Source organism: Astyanax mexicanus, chromosome 3, assembly GCF_023375975.1.
Source record: "Astyanax mexicanus isolate ESR-SI-001 chromosome 3, AstMex3_surface, whole genome shotgun sequence".
Taxonomy (NCBI): domain Eukaryota; kingdom Metazoa; phylum Chordata; class Actinopteri; order Characiformes; family Acestrorhamphidae; genus Astyanax; species Astyanax mexicanus.
This window is the reverse complement of record NC_064410.1, coordinates 65,315,001-65,334,102: the sequence shown is the minus strand read 5'-3', so window position 1 is coordinate 65,334,102 and position 19,102 is coordinate 65,315,001. Positions and strand designations below refer to the sequence as shown.

At 44.4% G+C, this 19,102-nt stretch overlaps 1 protein-coding gene across 2 annotated transcripts in view; it reads right to left on the bottom strand.

Annotated features, from left to right (window-relative positions):
* Positions 1 to 1,350: 1,350 nt before the first annotated feature.
* The window catches only part of hsf1 (heat shock transcription factor 1), a 24,361-nt gene continuing 6,609 nt past the window's right edge, over positions 1,351 to 19,102 (bottom strand). Inside the window, exons 4-14 of one of the 2 annotated variants that reach the window (XM_049475661.1) lie at positions 19,039 to 19,102; positions 14,382 to 14,457; positions 14,077 to 14,138; positions 13,840 to 13,927; positions 13,573 to 13,706; positions 12,458 to 12,691; positions 9,902 to 9,970; positions 7,905 to 8,010; positions 7,335 to 7,385; positions 6,948 to 7,014; positions 1,351 to 4,563 (exon numbers count right to left, since the gene is read on the bottom strand). The exon at positions 19,039 to 19,102 is cut by the window's right edge and continues 61 nt beyond it. In XM_049475661.1, the coding sequence (XP_049331618.1) occupies positions 4,370 to 4,563; positions 6,948 to 7,014; positions 7,335 to 7,385; positions 7,905 to 8,010; positions 9,902 to 9,970; positions 12,458 to 12,691; positions 13,573 to 13,706; positions 13,840 to 13,927; positions 14,077 to 14,138; positions 14,382 to 14,457; positions 19,039 to 19,102 (1,145 nt within the window). In that variant the 3' untranslated portion in view covers positions 1,351 to 4,369. The remainder of the gene's footprint in view (positions 4,564 to 6,947; positions 7,015 to 7,334; positions 7,386 to 7,904; positions 8,011 to 9,901; positions 9,971 to 12,457; positions 12,692 to 13,572; positions 13,707 to 13,839; positions 13,928 to 14,076; positions 14,139 to 14,381; positions 14,458 to 19,038) is intronic. The other variant, XM_049475662.1, reaches the window with a different exon arrangement.

Below are 19,102 nucleotides of genomic sequence, written 5' to 3'. Positions count from 1 at the left end.
CTCTAGCTTTTCTTTTTTCAGGCATTCATCACATTTAGGATTATCAGGCTGTGGGGGGGGGGGGGGGGGGGGGGGGGGGCTAACTACTGCACAACACCCAATCAGCTCTCAGAAAGTCATGTTGATAAAATCTTCACACATCCTCTTTATTCTGAGATGATCAGGAGCAGCGGATCACTGATAGAGTTCACAACTATAGTGAAAATGAACGTACAGTTTTAAACACTAAGAAAGATCTCAGAGCTCCATTTAACTTCCATCCACCACCTTCTACAGAGAGGAGCTGCGTCTGTGGTTCAAGAGATATATTTTAAAGACCCACCTAAACATCTAAACATCTAAACACCTAAACACCTAAACATCTAAACATCTAAACACCTAAACACCTAAACACCTAAACATCTAAACACCTAAACACCTAAACATCTAAACATCTAAACACCTAAACATCTAAACACCTTAACACCTAAACATCTAAACAACTAAACATCTAAACATCTAAACATCTAAACATCTAAACATCTAAACATATAAACAACTAAACATCTTAACACCTAAACATCTAAACATCTAAACACCTAAACACCTAAACATCTAAACACCTAAACATCTAAACATCTAAACATCTAAACACCTAAACATCTAAACATCTAAACATCTAAACACCTAAACATCTAAAGGTCTAAACATCTAAAGGTCTAAACACCTTAACATCTAAACACCTAAACACCTAAACACCTAAACATCTAAACACCTAAACATCTAAACACCTAAACATCTAAACATCTAAACATCTAAACACCTAAACATCTAAACACCTAAACATCTAAACATCTAAACATCTAAACACCTAAACACCTAAACATCTAAACATCTAAACACCTAAACATCTAAACATCTAAACACCTAAACATCTAAACACCTAAACATCTAAACACCTAAACATCTAAACACCTAAACACCTAAACATCTAAACATCTAAACACCTAAACATCTAAACATCTAAACACCTAAACATCTAAAGGTCTAAACATTTCCTCTCTCACCATTTAAAGGAGAAACCAACAGCAGATCATCCTGATCCAGAGAAATGATGCTATATTATATTATGAAATATCAGTTGATGAAACAGTACAGAGTATTTTGTGTAAACCTGCAGCTGATTTAATATATTTATTATAATCTGATTTATTACTGCTGATGTTCAGACGAGCGTCTCAGATTCAGAGAGTTACGATGCTCAACTGCAGATTCTGATTTATTTATGATTAAAATAAAATAAGTAAATAATTCCTTTCCTTTTAAACCCAAACAGAATCAGGAACTCTCTCAGACTGTAATAAAGATGAGTAACTTTCAAAAACATATCTTTATTTAAACATACCGATACACAAAGTGTTCACATGCGTAACAAAATAATTTAGTTGTGTCTCCATTACAGATCTCTACTGACTAAATAATAATTGTAATATTAGAAATGACCAACTATATATATATATATATTTATAATATATTATATATATATATAATTCCTGCTCTCACCACACAATATTGCTCTCCTTGCTTCAAGAGAAACAAAGCCTGACCGATAACAGCCACCAGGGGGCGCCGTGAGTACACAGATCAGAGCAAACAAATAAAATAAAATAAAACAAATTAAAATTAAAACTTTACTCAGAACACACCTCTATCACTCTGCACACGCGTTCATACAAAACAAAAAAACAACACAGCTCATGCACGGCTACTCAAACTGCTTTAAAATAAAACCATAATCCAAAATGACTCAAACTGTAAATTATTATCAGATTTTTCCATGAGGGAGAAAAAAAATCTAAAACATTTTCTGCACTTTAAACTACAGATCTGAGCGGATTCAAAACGGACTCTTCTGAAACATATACTGACATGCCAAAAGTCATGGGACAGGACCTAGTAGTGGCATGTTTCAGAGCAGGGTCAGTTTTGAGTTTCTATAGAAGTACAGATTTACTGCTGTAATTCAGCTCAATATGACTTTAATAATAATCAATAATCCATGGCAGAAACCTCTCAGGACAGTCCTGCAGAACGTCCTGTAGATCACAGCAGCAGGAGAGCAGGACCGAGTGTTGGATCTCTCTGTTCAGATGAGTTAATTATAATATATATATATATATTAGCTTTTTAAAACCTCAGTTTTCAGGAGATAACAGCATCACAAACAGACGCAGCAAATTAACATAATAATAATAATAATAATAATATCTGAAATTAAAAGAAAATAAAGCTGAGATAAAGACGTGGATGAAGGTGATGAATCTTCAGGAGGTTTAGTTTGTAAAACCCTTTTATATATTAAAGAGTTAAATGAAATTATTTCTCGTTCACACAGAGTCTGATTTGTACAGATGAAGAAATAAAATCAGGTGTTTAATATCAGTTTATTCAGTCTAATCTCTGCTCTGTTTTCTGTATTAAATTAAACCCACCAATCAGAGCTGCTTCATCACTGCTGCAGATCAAACTAACCCAGCATGTGGGCGGAGTCAGAAATCAATAACCCGTTAATACAGGAATTACTGATTTACTGGAGTTTCAGTTTCAATCAGAATTAACCTGTAATTAACCCTGTTCACCTGATCATAGCGCCACCATGTGGAGTGATGAAGCATAGCTTGAGTAAGTGTAATTGGGGGCGGGGCTTTTATTTCAATACAAATATTCATATTTGGCATATCAATAATCAACTATCGATCACAAACTAAAACTATATAATATAATCGTGATATGGATATTTTGTCCCACCCCTAATCGTGCTCTACAGAGTGCGCTGGACTCACTATTGATCACTATTGATCACTATTGATCACTATTGATCACTGTGTTCACTAAAGAAGGAAAAGCCCTTTAATAGCCTGAATAAATCAATGTGTTGATAAATTGTTTATTAATGTTTTTATTCATGTGCAGAGCTGTGGAGTTTCAGCCTCGTTTAACAACGTTAAAAATCACATCAATATTTTTCCATCTGAATAAACGATTCTCTGTGTGAACAGAACCTGAATCAACTCCAGAACCGAACCCTTACAGAACATTTCACTCTTCACCACTTTAATCCAAATAATACTGGATCATTTCTATTAATCATCATCAGAACCTGGGTTCTGGTTCCTCCAGCAGTGATTGGTTGTATAATTATGGAAATGCTGAATCTGGATGGAGGGAATAAAGTTACGTGAGAAACGCCTTCCTACTAAATTTATTACGTTAATCACTTTAATCCACTTCCTGTAGCGCCTGGAGAACACCGATCAATAATCAATAAGTGTTTCTACACAGACTTCTTTATTACACCAGTTAAAGCTCCAATCAGTCAACACTGGCCAAAAGTAACGGGACACCTGATCACTCATTGTTTCTTCTGAAATGATGGGAATTTAAAGAGTTCTTCCTGATTTTGTTGGAGTAACTGTTTCTACTGTCTACATAAAACATTATACCAGATTCTAGAGTAAAACGTTGCTGTGAGGATCTGATGGACTACATTCAGTAAAGAGCTCAGTGTCCACCAGCACTTAAACCTCAACACTTCCTGTTCATTTTAATAGAGAGAGCTGCTGGATGCCGCAGTGCATGCTGGGATACGCTGAGCACAGCCCTGCCCTCCGGCAAAAAAGTTCAGCTCAACTTTATTCAAATGAATCCGCCCTCTGCACTGCGTCCGGCCAATCAGGAAAGAGCAGGCTGTGACTTCGTACACACAGAGAGAACAGCCACCTTTTAAACACAGAGGAGAATCTAAAACAGCTGAACATGGATTTATAAATATAACTATAGATCACAGTGAGATTAATTACAAATTAAAAATCTTTAACCTATGATTTAAATTTACAAATGTTATGGACACGCCCACACGGACGGGGACACACCCACACACGCCATGGCGGAACGTGTTGAAGAAAAGTGGCGGTGGTCTCGCACCATCAGTGAGGTCAGGATGGATGATCATCATCACCTGCCCTCATCTTCATCCTCAACTCATTATCCTAAACTTAATCATACGGAGCTCCATCATTCAGAAAACACAGATCCACTGATCAATACTGGGGTTCAAACCCCTCTGTAACCTGATATAAAACACAGACTCATTATTTATAGATCTGCTGCAGTCCTGATCTGTTGTATCTCAGGTATCTGGTCAGTGTGAAGCTGATTGGAGTTTTAACCTGTATCTAATCGCAGCTGTAGATCTGAAGAACAGCGAGGGGAGAGAGGTGTTCCTAATGTTCTGGCAGGTGGTGGGTTACGGTGTAGAGTGTTTATGACAGAAATAAAAGTAAAATAAAAGTAAAATTCAGGAGTAAATCCCTTTATAGCGCTGCTGGGGTTAGAGCGTGGGCTCGCCGGCTGCTGATTGGTAGTCGGGGGTCAGGAGGGAGATGGTCGGGTCCTCTGCAGGTTCCGGGTCAAAATAAGAGTCCCCCTCCAGCTCCAGCAGGATGGGCAGGTCCTCCCCGGGGTCGGTGGGGGCGGGGTCGGGCAGGACCACCGGCTGAGACGTGTATTGAACCAGCTGCTTTCCTGAAGCACCAACACAGAAACGTTCAGCTCTAACAGCCCCAACACACATTACTGCTTATATATATTAATATATACCAGTTAATATGTATTACACTACATGTGTGTGTGTGTGTGTGTGTGTGTGTACACCTGGCCCGGCACACTGCAATAAACATTATTGACAATTTAAAACACTGTAACTCAGAAAAATGCATCCTGGATCATCTCAGGGTTAAAAGTGCAGAAAAATGCAAAGAAAATGAAAGATATTCGGCTCTGTGTAAGGCGTCATGATGTTTATCACTATCTTACACCCCACCAACAGTGTATTATCACTCCTTCCTCCTGCCTGGTTTAAACAGCAGCAGAGCTTCTGAATATATCTACACTGATGGGCGTGGTGTTCTGGAAATGAGGTGTGTTCAGGTACATTTCTGGAGTTTTATCTTGTTTATCTTGGTAACAGAAAACACAGGAGCTCCACTGACTGAATACAACCTAGACAGACGCCAACAGTCAGACGTTCATCGCTATCTCGGTAACACAGGCGCCGTGCCGAGCCGAGCGTACACCCCCACTTATTACACACACATGAACACACAGCAGCACAAACCCAACTTTTACATCAACAATAAACAGAATAGTAAATAAAATAACATTGCTGTTCCCGTAAATGAGCTGCTGGAGCTCCTTCACAGCGTCAACCAGCAGCTCAGTTTCCTCTGCTGAGAAGAGTTTGTTGGACACGTCCAGGTAGCTGCACCGTTACAATAGCAATCCACCAAAGACAGAGCTCACCTGATCTACTCTTAAAGAGAATGATGATCAAGAGAGACGCTCTGATTGGTTTATTTCATGTTACACCAGGGGTGTCAAACTCATTTTGGCCGAGGGCCACATTGGCATATTGGCTGTCCTCTGAGGGCCAGTGGTAACTTATAAATGTAATAAAATGTAACCAGATGTAATATAAAATGAATGTAATTACTCCTTAATGTTAAATAACTCTCAATATATTATTTATTCAATCAAATATTACAGTTGCATGGAAAAAAATGTTTGCTTGTTGCTCTATTAACATAAATCCTTTTAATTTGTCATGTTATGAAATCCAAAAACTCCACCAATCAAGAACCAAACTATTCAAGTGAATAGAAATTACATCAAGTTATATTAACTTTGATCAAAACGTTTGATACTGAAATAAGGCTTAATAAATATAAAATCAAAAATTGTGAGCTGTTAAGAACATGTGATAGATTTAGCATTTCCTCAGATTTAGCAGTTCCTCATACAACCACTAGTCAGAGCTGCAGCTGCAGCAGCAGCACAAGCCCGCAGTCTTTACTGAGTCAGAGCTACAGCCCAGCCACGGGCTACAGGACTCAGCTGAGCCAGTCTGCAGCGTTTTTAAAATGTTTAAGTTCTTCTGTGTAGGAAATAAAGGTTTTAACCGCACTAACCGGATAATACATCTCTCTACAGTTCATCTTTCAGCCCAAGCAGCTAACAGCAGCAGTTTAGAGCAGCCGTCACGGAGTCACTGCTCGGATTACATTATAAACAGGTCAGTTATCGCGCTGCTAACCTCAGGATGTTTATAACTACGGAGTTTAGAACACACCACAGCAGCAAGGTTAGACTGTTGAAGGCTACTGAAGACTATTAAAGGCTATTGGAGGTTATTGAAAGGGTTATTGGGGGCAGAAATCAGTAAAGGCTGGTTAGATAAGTGATTCACCTCCTCGTACTTTACTGCGGTGAAACTGCGACTAGCGCTGTCCCAGTGATGTTTATTAACGTCATTAAAACAGATTTTGTCAGCTATTGTCTTATAAATATTTACACAGAACTTATATCTCTCCTAAAAAGCGTTTATTTTGGTCAGTAACACTCTTCGTAACACAAAAGGCATACCGGTCTTTCGCCTTGAAGCACAGCCGTCCGTCTGCATCAACTTCTCTTTTTCTGGACATTATGGGATAAACATTTATATGTCTCAATTCCACCCGCGAAGTTACACCTTCCCTCCGGCAGGGTTTCCACATCAGTGACTACACTGCCGTGTAGTGGCAGTAAGCCGTAACTTCCCGGGTAATACAATCCACAAGCATTGTGGGAAATGTAGTTTTTGGTCAAAGCACGCTTCTGACCTATTTATCATAGACACTAAGATCTTACAAGCTCTCGCGGGCCACATAAAAGGACGTGGCGGGCCACATCTGGCCCGCGGGCCTTGTGTTTGACACATGTGTGTTACACCCAAAATTAGCCACACCCATCATTAATTAAAAGAATTTTGCCGTTGTTATAATCACAAAGAAACACTGACGCCCTGAATCAAGCTGCACGATTTGCCTACAGATCATTAAAATAGTGTCCAAAGGTGTTTAAAGGGAAAATACCTGATTTGGTGGTGTTCGCACTAGAGTCCGTCTCCCTGGCGGGTTCTGGTGAGAGTAATTCTTGAATCTGAAATTAGATCAATTTAATAAATATTTAATAACCTTTACTGTGTTAAACATCAACAAAAGCATCATTAAAACACACACACACACACACACAGTTAGAACCATATAAACATTAGTGTAAATAAGGACTAAATTATTGTCAGGAAAGCCTGAGGAAGATGCACACTCAGACTTTAATATTGTTAATGAATGTTCACTATTTTAAAGTGTAAATACATTATTTTGCTAATAAATTGTTTAATTGGCAAAAAAAAGTTTTAAAATGAGGTTTAAACCATTAAACAAGACTAAGATCAGAGTTAATCTGAGATTAAGACTCACACTCGCCAGACTGTCCAGGTCAAAGTCAGAGACAGAGTTTCCAGTAAAGATCTGCAAAACATCACAACTTCCTGTTAAACATCTCATACCTCAAACATCTGCTCAACCTCTCAGCAGCTTCTACCCCTCAGAACACTGATGCACTGCTCTGCTTACTGCACAAGAGAGAGAGCTTTATCTTTAATCTGATAAAACTATAAACTAATAATAATAATATTCACATTCCACATTTCACATTTCAGAAAGGAAGCACTGAAATAAAAAACTAAAACTAAACAAAACTAAACATTCAGCCAACAACAGTGCTATTCTAATCACACATTTAAGTCAGCAGTGCTATTCTAATCACACATTTAAGTCAGCAGTGCTATTCTAATCACACATTTACCTCAGCAGTGCTGTTCTAAATCACTTGCTACTTAACTACATGACTGAAATTTAAAATAAAGAAGGTAAAAGGCATTAAAAAAATAAATAAAATGCTAGGGCTAAGTTACGTTACTATCCTTGCCCTGTACAGTTATGTGTTTTAGACGCTGCAATATGATTAATAAGAAGAGGAAGACTCACATCAAAGAAAGGAGAAGAATCGAAGTTGATGGACTGAGCGTTGAGGATGGTTTGGAGGTTTTCTAAGCCGTTGTCGATGTTGTCCAGGTGATCACTCAGCTCAGCTCTGAGACAGGACAAACAAACAAACAAACAAACAAACAAACAGAAAGGCTGTTATATTAGTGTCTGAGATGAGCTGCACATTTCTCCTCAACCGCTGCTGCTTTATAACTCAAACCTGGTTAGAAAAACATCAACAGATAATCAGGTATTGATTTGTAGTGATGAAGCTACAGAGCTGTGCCACGCGCTGGTGAATATAGAAACAGGCCTCAGAATTTTATTTATTTATTAAATATGTTTTTATTTATTTCTTTAATATGTTTTTTGAAAGATTTGCTCCAATCCAAAAAAGCACATGCAGTTCAGTCTGATTCCATGCCACACTTTATCTCACCCAATCAAAATCAAATATCAGATAAAACATCAACAGAAATGCGCCACAGCTGATCATCATGCTGAAATCTGGATCTCAGGGACAGCGGCTCTCCACCCAGAGCTCCAGGAACATCAGCCACTCTGCACACAATACCACAGCAACCCCCACCACCATCCCACAGCAACCCCCACCGTGAGCCTGAGCAACCCTCACTGCGATCCCACAGCGACCACCACCCACCACGATCCCACAGCAACCCTCACCACGAGCCTGAGCAACACTCACTGCCATCCCACAGCAACCCCCACCACCCAATCCCACAGCAACCACCACCACCCAATACCACAGCAACCCCCACCACGAGCCTGAGCAACACTCACTGCCATCCCACAGCAACCCCCACCACCCAATCCCACAGCAACCACCACCAATGTAAACCTGAGCAACCCCTACCACCCAATCCCACAGCAACCCTCACCACGAGCCTGAGCAACCCCCACCACAAGCCTGAGCACCCCCCCGCTCCACCATCCCAAGCAACCCCTCACTGTGATCCCACAGCAACCCCCACCACACAATCCCACAGCAACCCCCACCACCCAATACCACAGCAACCCCCACCACCCAATCCCACAGCAACCCCCACCAACCAATCCCACAGCAACCCCCACCACCCAATCCCACAGCAACCCCCACCACCCAATACCACAGCAACCCCCACCACGAGCCTGAGCAACACTCACTGCCACCCCACAGCAACCCCCAATACCCAATCCCACAGCAACCACCACCAATGTAAACCTGAGCAACCCCTACCACCCAATCCCACAGCAACCCTCACCACGAGCCTGAGCAACCCCCACCACGAGCCTGAGCACCCCCCCCGCTCCACCATCCCAAGCAACCCCTCACTGTGATCCCACAGCAACCCCCACCACCCATTCCCACAGCAACCCCCACCACCCAATCCCACAGCAACCCCCACCACCCAATACCACAGCAACCCCCACCACGAGCCTGAGCAACCCCCACCACGAGCCTGAGCACCCCCCACCTCCACCATCCCAAGCAACCCCTCACTGTGATCCCACAGCAACCCCCACCACCCAATCCCACAGCAACCCCCACCACCCAATCCCACAGCAACCCTCACGACGATCCCAAGCAACCCTCACTGTGATCCCACAGAAACCCCCACCGCGAGCCTGAGCAACCTCCACCTCCACGATCCTATGCAACACTCACTGCGATCCCACAGCAACCCCAACCGCAAGCCTAAGCAACCTCCACCACCTTGAGCCTGAGCAACCCTCACGATGATCCCACAGCAGACCCCACCGCGCGATCCCACAGCAACCCTATTCTAATAATTCATAGGCAGTGTTTGGTAAATCCCTAGAATAGGGCCTAAATAACCAGGACCCCTGAGAGCTCTGGTGAACGCTGGTGAACAGAGAGAAGTGGCTGAAGCTCCTGGAGCCCCGTGGTTGGCGGCCGGCGCTGTCCGCCGTTAGAGTGGGCGGGGCCGGCTGAAGCACAGCGCTGAGGGTGGGGGGCGGGGCTAACAGATGCTAACCCTGGTCTGAGGTGAGGAGACGAGGAGAGGCTGGGGAAAAGGCGAGAGACCTCAGACGTCTGGGAGGAACTGAAAAGATAAAAGCACAACATGGCACTGGATACAGAGAGAGGGAGGCAGTACACACTTACAGCCCCTCCCACAGCGAGGAGGCGGTACAGGGGGCGGAGCCAACTGTGGACACTACCACAAGCAGTACGGTAAAGACTGCAGCTGATTTAAAACCATCTACCTGCTTTACAATCACACAATATACTAATTAACACACAGCCATGTAGAAAATAAACCAGGACACTCAATCACAACATTATAATAACATCTAATAATATTCATCTAAACATGTGATATTCACATGATCACATTTCACACTGTAAACCAACCAGATCATGGATCAGCTGAGACCAAGGTTTTCTTATGAAGTGTCCTAATTTTTTTTCACATGACTGAAAAATTAACTGGTTCTAGAACTCATGAACCCATGTTAAAATATTTAACATATTTCAAAGTGCATCTATAAAATAAACAGATCTATGTGAGAAAAACAGAAATCTGCAGGAGAAAGAGACAGAAAGCATCATCAGAGCATCAGAAGTTAGTATAATGAAGCTGTTTCTGCAGGTTAAGTCAGTTTAATTGCTACAGAATAAGAGCATGTTTATCAGGATCATGCATCACAGATTACTCAACAAACATAGAGCATCTGAGATCTTACTAACCATACTGAATTCCCTTTAAAAAGGCTCATTTATACTCCATTTATATCACTAGGGCTGGACGATACGGCCAAAATTAAAACCACAATATATTTCTTAATTTTAGTCAATGTAATAAAATGCCAATACTGATATAAACAGTACACAAGCCACAAAAAACTGTACAGAAAAAACTGTATTTAAAACCTTCTGAAAAATTATTTTATTGTAAAATAAAAAAAATTAATATATTGTAATGAATGTTAGTGGTAAATGCAGGAAATCAGAAACAAAACTTAAATATCACATTACCACAATTCAAACATTTATCACAATATACATTACATTGCCAAAAGTATTATAATTTCTGTCCCCAGACTGTTTCAGCAAAGTTAGAAGCATAAACTTGTCCAGAATCAGATGGTTTGCTGAAGCACTAAGAGTTCCTTTCACTGGAACTAAAGAGACGGAGCCCAAATCCTGAAAAATATTCAACACCTTAATAATAATAATAATAATAATGATAATAATAATAATAATGATAATAATGATCCCCCCTCCACCACACAGGAGGGAATACTGTTAGTAATATAATGTACATATATATTTAGTCTCCAGCCCTGAGCAGAAATGAGCTTTAATTATACTGCTGTTCACCCTGCAGTTATTAGATATTAGAAATATTAGTATATTTTTGGTAAAGTTCAGTTCTGATCTTAATCTCATTCAGACTTTAATTATACAGAGAATTCTGAACCACAGATACAGCCCTCACAGGACACAGAGCTCACGGGGGCGGGGCTACAAGGGGTGGTACTGCAGTGGGGGGTTGTACTGCAGTGGGGGGTCTGGTACTGCAGTGGGGGGTCTGGTACTGCAGTGGGGGGTCTGGTACTGCAGTGGGGGGGTGGTACTGCAGTGGGGGGTCTGGTACTGCAGTGGGGGGTCTGGTACTGCAGTGGGGGGTCTGGTACTGCAGTGGGGGGTCTGGTACTGCAGTGGGGGGTCTGGTATTGCAGTGGGGGGTCTGGTACTGCAGTGGGGGGTCTGGTACTGCAGTGGGGGGTCTGGTACTGCAGTGGGGGGTCTGGTACTGCAGTGGGGGGTCTGGTACTGCAGTGGGTGGTCTGGTACTGCAGTGGGGGGTCTGGTACTGCAGTGGGGGGTCTGGTAGTGCAGTGGGGTCTGGTACTGCAGTGGGGTCTGGTACTGCAGTGGGGGGTCTGGTACTGCAGTGGGGGGTCTGGTACTGCAGTGGGGGGTCTGGTACTGCAGTGGGGGGTCTGGTACTGCAGTGGGGGGGTGGTACTGCAGTGGGGGGTCGGTACTGCAGTGGGGGGTCTGGTACTGCAGTGGGGGGTCTGGTACTGCAGTGGGGGGTCTGGTACTGCAGTGGGGGGTCTGGTAGTGCAGTGGGGGGTCTGGTAGTGCAGTGGGGGGTCTGGTACTGCAGTGGGGGGGTCTGGTAGTGCAGTGGGGTCTGGTAGTGCAGTGGGGTCTGGTACTGCAGTGGGGGGTCTGGTACTGCAGTGGGGGGTCTGGTACTGCAGTTGGGTCTGGTACTGCAGTGGGGGGTCTGGTACTGCAGTGGGGGGTCTGGTACTGCAGTGGGGGGTCTGGTACTGCAGTGGGGGGTCTGGTAGTGCAGTGGGGGGGTGGTACTGCAGTGGGGGGTCTGGTACTGCAGTTGGGTCTGGTAGTGCAGTGGGGGGGTGGTACTGCAGTGGGGGGGGTCTGGTAGTGCAGTGGGGGGTCTGGTAGTGCAGTGGGGGGTCTGGTAGTGCAGTGGGGGGGTGGTACTGCAGTGGGGGGGGTCTGGTACTGCAGTGGGGGGGTCTGGTACTCCAATGAGGGCGGTACTTACTTGTCCAGGCATGCCAGACTTAAGCACTTGTGAACGGCAGGGGGCGGAGTCGGGGTAGGCGTGGTCTCGCTCTCCTGTAGGATGGAGTTGATGAAGGTGGTGGGGGAGAGGGGCGTGTCTGCAGGTACACTGGATCCCGCCCCTACTTCCACCTCCACAGGACACACTTCCTCTATCTCGGGACAGTGGGCGGGGCTTGACGGCTCCTCCTTGATGTGCACCAATGGGCTGGTTCTGTTAAAAGAAAGGAGGTTTATATCCTTCTATTCTCAAATATTATACTGATAAACCTACTACTAATACTACTAACAACTATAATAACAATAATAATAACTCAAATCAAATCAAATCAAATTTATTTGTATAGCGCTTTTTACAGCAGGTGTTGGCACAAAGCAGCTTTACAGGAACATGATTACAGGACAAAGAATCAGGCAAAACATTACACATAGAAAATACAGAATACAGAACCCCCAGTGAGCGCGGAGGCAAGGAAAAACTCCCTCAGAGCTGCAGGAGGAGGAAGAAACCTTGGGAGGACCAAGACTCACATTAAAGGGGGGACCATCCTACCACTGGTCAAACGGCTTTTAAATAGAAATTTAAAAAGTCTTTTATACATCCATATAGGTTTTATGTACTCAGGAGTGTAATAGCGCCACTAATGGCTTGGATGTAATCCAATAACAATAATAATTACACTCCTGAACTGATTATATAAGTGTAGAGTTTATAATGCATAATAAAGTTAAATGAGTGAATATTTAATATTACAGTTGTTGGAGGTGATGTTTTCTACTGCTGAATCCAGAACAGAATCAGGAGATCTCTCAGTACACACATCTTCATCAGCTGTGTGTGTACAGTGTGTGTATAGTGTATAGTGTGTGTGTGTGTGTGTGTATAGTGTGTGTGTGTGTGTGTGTGAGTGTGTATTGTGTGTGTGTGTGTGTAGTGTGTATTGTGTGTGTGTGTGAGTGTGTATTGTATGTGTATAGTGTGTGTGTGTGTGTGTGTGTGTGTGTGTGTGTGTGAGTGTGTATTGTGTGTGTGTGTATAGTGTGTGTGTGTGAGTGTGTATTGTGTGTGTATAGTGTGTGTGTGTGTGTACTTGCCGGTCCTCGGTCCAGTCCTCGGTGCTGGCGGGGCTGGTCTGGGCGAGGTCGGTGATGTCGGAGATGATGGGGCCGGTCTTTACGGGGGAGCCGGAGGAGAAGATCCCGGATCCAGTGAAGGTCGGGACGGTGGGCTGGAGGAGCAAAAACCACAAACACACTAATTATAATTAATAAATATAATCAAGATAAAAAGCAGATAAACACACATATATATAAATATATATAAATGAATATATAAACAGAGCGGTAGTGTGGAGAACTCACAGAGAGAGAAGGAGAACGCTCCAGAGAATACTGACGACTGTATTTAGGCATCGAGTGACCAGAACTACCATCATTCAGCATCAGAGGCCTGAGAGAGAGAGAGAGAGAGAGAGAGAGAGAGAGAGAGAGAGACATAAATGTAGACAGTGTACACACACACTCTCTCTCTCTCTCTATATATATATATATATATATTAGCGCGTGTTTGTGTGTGTGCGTGTAATGAGAATAACTTGCATCTTTCTCTTCACTCCCAGAACTCTGTTGGTGCGGGCGAGAGTGATGAGGAACTGGATCAGCTGTGGAGAGAAAACATCACATAACATCATTCAGATTCTTTTATTAGTGTTTAGTAATAATCTACAGTTACAGTAGATACAGAATCACAGGGATCAGCTCTTCTGTTGTGGTTCTCTGGTCTGGACTGGGGTTTGGTACCACACCTGATATTCTGGTTCAGACCCAAACAGACTGAAGATTTCAGCAGATCAACCCCACACAGTGCAGCGGTTCTGACCCGGAGGAATGAGGGAGGGTTTTACCTTATTGACGACTTTCTGCTGCTGGGCGTGTTTCTGTCTCAGACTGGCAACCTCCCTCCACAGAGCTTCATTCTCACTGAGATCAGAGAGAGAAATGAGGAGAAATTAAACTACTGATCCGTAAATCAACAAGAACCCAGAACCAACACTTGTTACTCACAATTACAACCTTCTTTTACTCACAATTACAACCTTCTTTTACTCACAATTACAACCTTCTTTTACTCACAATTACAACCTTCTTTTACTCACAATTACAACCTTCTTTTACTCACAATTACAACCATAAAATACAGTTATCCTTATGTTTCAGCTGAAATATTAATAAGACCAATATTAATGTCAAGATATGTGTTGCTATGATACTCAGTGGTTGCTATAATACTGATTAACAGCTGGTATGACATTTCAAATGTAACAGGGAATGACTTTCTGTTCACAAAAAAGTATGGAATCTGCTAAAGGGTTGCCATGGTATTCTAGATGAATGTTACGGCATTATTGAGCAGTTGTGTAGATTATATGGTGTAACAAGTGGATGCTCTGGTCTTGAGTTATGGTGTTACTAAACATTTGCTGTGGTATTGCAAAGAGGTCATTTTAATATCTGAAGGTATGATAGTGTTGCTAAGCAGTTAGTATGAAACCCAGGTGGTTAATATGGTGTTGTCAAGTCGTTATTAGGACACCCCAGGGATTTATATGGCTTTATGTTGTGGTTATTAGAGGGGTGCTATACTGTGTTATGGTGGTTGGTAGGTGGTTGTTTAGCAGTTGCCATGGTACTGAAGGTGGCTGTTATGGTGTCGTAAGACTGTAGGACTGAGGAAGGTCTATCAGCGAGGGATTTAGATGAGGAGGGATTAATGATTTTAGGAATAATATGATTTTAGAGGGCGCTGAGTGGTCCAGCTGTCTAAAGTGCTGCCACTATGAGTGGGAGGTCACAAGTTCGAATCCCGCTCATGCAGTTTTTCCATCAAGCTGCCGGCGCTCAGAGGGAGCACAATTGGCCCTGCTCCCTCCGGGTGGGTAGATGACGCTCTTTTTCCTCATCACTCCTAGGGTGATGTGGATCAGCACAAGGCTGCATCTGTGAGCTGATGTATCAGAACCGAGTCGCTGCGCTTTCCTCCGAGCGTTAGCGCTGTGATGCTGCTTGGCAATGCTACATCATCAACAGCAGCTCGAAAAGAGGCGGAGTCTGACTTCACATGTATCAGAGGAAGCATGTGTTACTCTTCACCCTCCTGGTGTTGGAGCATCACTAGTGAGTTGGCTGGGTAATTGGTTATGTAAATTGAGGAAAAAATTTAAAATAAAATTATTTTTAAAATACATATATGATTTTAGGATTACTGATATGAATTTCCTATTTTTGGAGAATTAAGGAACCGCTGAGGAGCAGTCTGGCTCTAACCTAGGCTCTCTAAATGTGGAAATCAGCAGGGTTTATGGAGGAGTGAAGATGAGATGTTCCTCAGGGCTTTATTGTGCAGAGTTGATGAGTATGTAAAGATCTAAGCGGCTCGTGTTTGTGCAGGTTTTTTTTACGGGCCGGTCCACTCCGGCCCGGTTCCCCCGGCGCTGGTAAAGCTGCAGTAACTGTGAGCACATTGTTCCTGACACAGCGTGTAAATCACCCCAGCCCGCGAGCTCACAGGTGGATAAAACACAGTTCTGATACGCCAAAACTGAGATATATTACACTTCATCTCACCGCGGCCCGACAGAACCGCTCCAGAACCGCAGCTCGCTGTAATGAAGTGGTAAACTCAGCACATGATCCATCCTGCGCAGGAACTCCCGTCCACAGCTGTTCCTCACAATGTTCCAATCAGAGAAACACCAGAACAACACTTCCTGTCCGTGTTCAGCTCTTATCACACGCAGAAACGGTTCCGCTACAGCACCACGGTTCTCCTACAGCACCACGGTTCTCCTACAGCACCACGGTTCCGATACAGCACCACGGTTCCGCTACAGCACCACGGTTCTCCTACAGCACCACGGTTCTTCTACAGCACCACGGTTCTTCTACAGCACCACGGTTCCGCTACAGCACCACGGTTCTCCTACAGCACCACGGTTCCGCTACAGCACCACGGGGGAGAGAGAGAGACAGAGAGGGGGAGACAGAGAGAAAGTGAGAGACAGAGAGTGAGAGACAGAGAGTGAGAGACAGAGAGGGGGAGAGGGGGGGAGGGGGGGGGAGACAGAGAGGGGGAGACAGAGAGAGAGTGAGAGACAGAGAGGGGGAGAGGGGGGGAGGGGGGGGGAGACAGAGAGGGGGAGACAGAGAGAAAGTGAGAGACAGAGAGTGAGAGACAGAGAGGGGGAGAGGGGGGGAGGGGGGGGGAGACAGAGAGGGGGAGACAGAGAGAAAGTGAGAGACAGAGAGTGAGAGACAGAGAGGGGGAGAGGGGGGAGGGAGAGAGAGGATGAGCTGTGGAGGAGATAATGGTGGGTGCTGGTGGGGAGGAGATTCTCCTGCAGGTTTTATGGTTTTATGGATCTGCTGGAGGATCTGCTCTGTTGTAAAGTTGAGCTTCAGTCCTGTAAAACAGTCCCGTCTCACCTGAGCCCTACAGAACCCCCCTCCGTCCCGGGACTCCCGGCCAGGACAGAACAGGGCTTTTATTGGGGCAGGTGTGCAGGACGAGATCAGAACCCTGTCTCAGATCTCTCCACCAATGACACTCAGGCCCTGTCCTGCTGGCCACTCCCCTGATACAGACTGAATAACTCGACCATTAATGATCATTTTATATGAAGAGATAGCGAGGTGCTTCCTCTCAGCACAAACGGCAGGTTTAAGTTCATTTCTACTCTGTTTATTTCTGTTGTTAAATTATAAAAACTCATTAAAGATAAAGCTACACCTAACTATTCAATATTGGGAGTTTCAATACTTGGTGAATTTTATTTATTGTGAGTTTTAATAGACAAGGTTGGTGTGTGTTTTATCTGTGAAGGGTTTGGTCAGAGCGCTGAGTAAAGAAAAGCGTCTCTAAAATCTACAAAACCACCAGATTTTACATGATCTCTCGTAACAGCAGCAGAATGGAGAGAGCAGCGATCTCCACACTCCACCCACACACAGATACCAATGAGCTCATCCTGATCATCCCTGCAGCTCATCATCTCAGAGCGCCCGGCGCGAGAGCGTGCGGTACAATCTCTACACCGGACCCTCTACACCGGACCCTCTACACCGGACCCTCTACACCGGACCCTCTACACCGGACCCTCTACAGCCGACCCTCTACACCCGACCCTCTACACCGGACCCTCTACACCGGACCCTCTACACCGGACCCTCTACACCGGACCCTCTACAGCCGACCCTCTACACCGGACCCTCTACACCGGACCCTCTACAGCCGACCCTCTACAGCCGACCCTCTACACCCGACCCTCTACACCGGACCCTCTACACCGGACCCTCTACACCGGACCCTCTACACCGGACCCTCTACAGCCGACCCTCTACACCGGACCCTCTACACCGGACCCTCTACAGCCGACCCTCTACACCGGACCCTCTACAGCCGACCCTCTACACCGGACCCTCTACACCGGACCCTCTACACCGGACCCTCTACAGCCGACCCTCTACAGCCGACCCTCTACAGCCGACCCTCTACAGCGGACCCTCTACACCAGACCCTCTACACCAGACCCTCTACACCAGACCCTCTACACCAGACCCTCTACACCGGACCCTCTACACCGGACCCTCTACACCGGACCCTCTACACCGGACCCTCTACAGCCGACCCTCTACACCAACACTTTACACTTACTCTGACCTCTCGGCTCAGTTTCACATCCTTTAAAAACAATCAAAGGAAATTCATAGTAATATAATATGGAGTAAATCTGCTGCACTTTTAAAAATCACCAAACAAACATTTCCTAAGAAATCAGTTTCTGCTGTACTGAGGGACCGATTACACAATCAGCCCTGCTTCCTCCATAATACACACACACGCGCACACACACGCGCACACACACGCGCACACACACGCGCACACACACGCGCACACACACGCGCACACACACGCACACACACACGCACACACACACGCACACACACACGCACACACACACACACACACGCACGCACACACGCGCGCACACACGCACGCACACACGCACGCACACACGCACGCACACACGCACGCACACACACGCACACACACACACACACACACACTCTATACCCCAGTGCCCCATACACACTCCTCAACAGGGCTGGTCAATATATCAATACTGTGATGTCGTACCGTTTCATTTGTGATACATTATCAAGGCATGGTGTCAAATATATCTGAGGCGCTCTAAACTCCCTAAGCCCCGCCCCCCCCACTACCACTAATAAAGAGTGCATAAATCTGCAGTGAAAAATATTGGATGTTAAATTGTTTGAAACTGAACCAATTAATATTAATTATTATAATAATTGCGGGTATTTGATTATTTAGGAGTATTTTATTCTCTTATGAAACAGATGCTGTGAAGAATCGAGGAGAATTGTACTGTGAGATATCACAGAGGATCACAATTACAGTACTTTCCTAATAAGAGCCTACTGGTCTTAAATAAGGACAGAGAGACACTGTGGGTAGGAAAGTTCTCCCAGATCTGGACTCACTGTTTGAGGGTGCTGATTTTGGAGTCCATGCTCTCCTGCTTCCCCTTCATGTGATGAACATCCG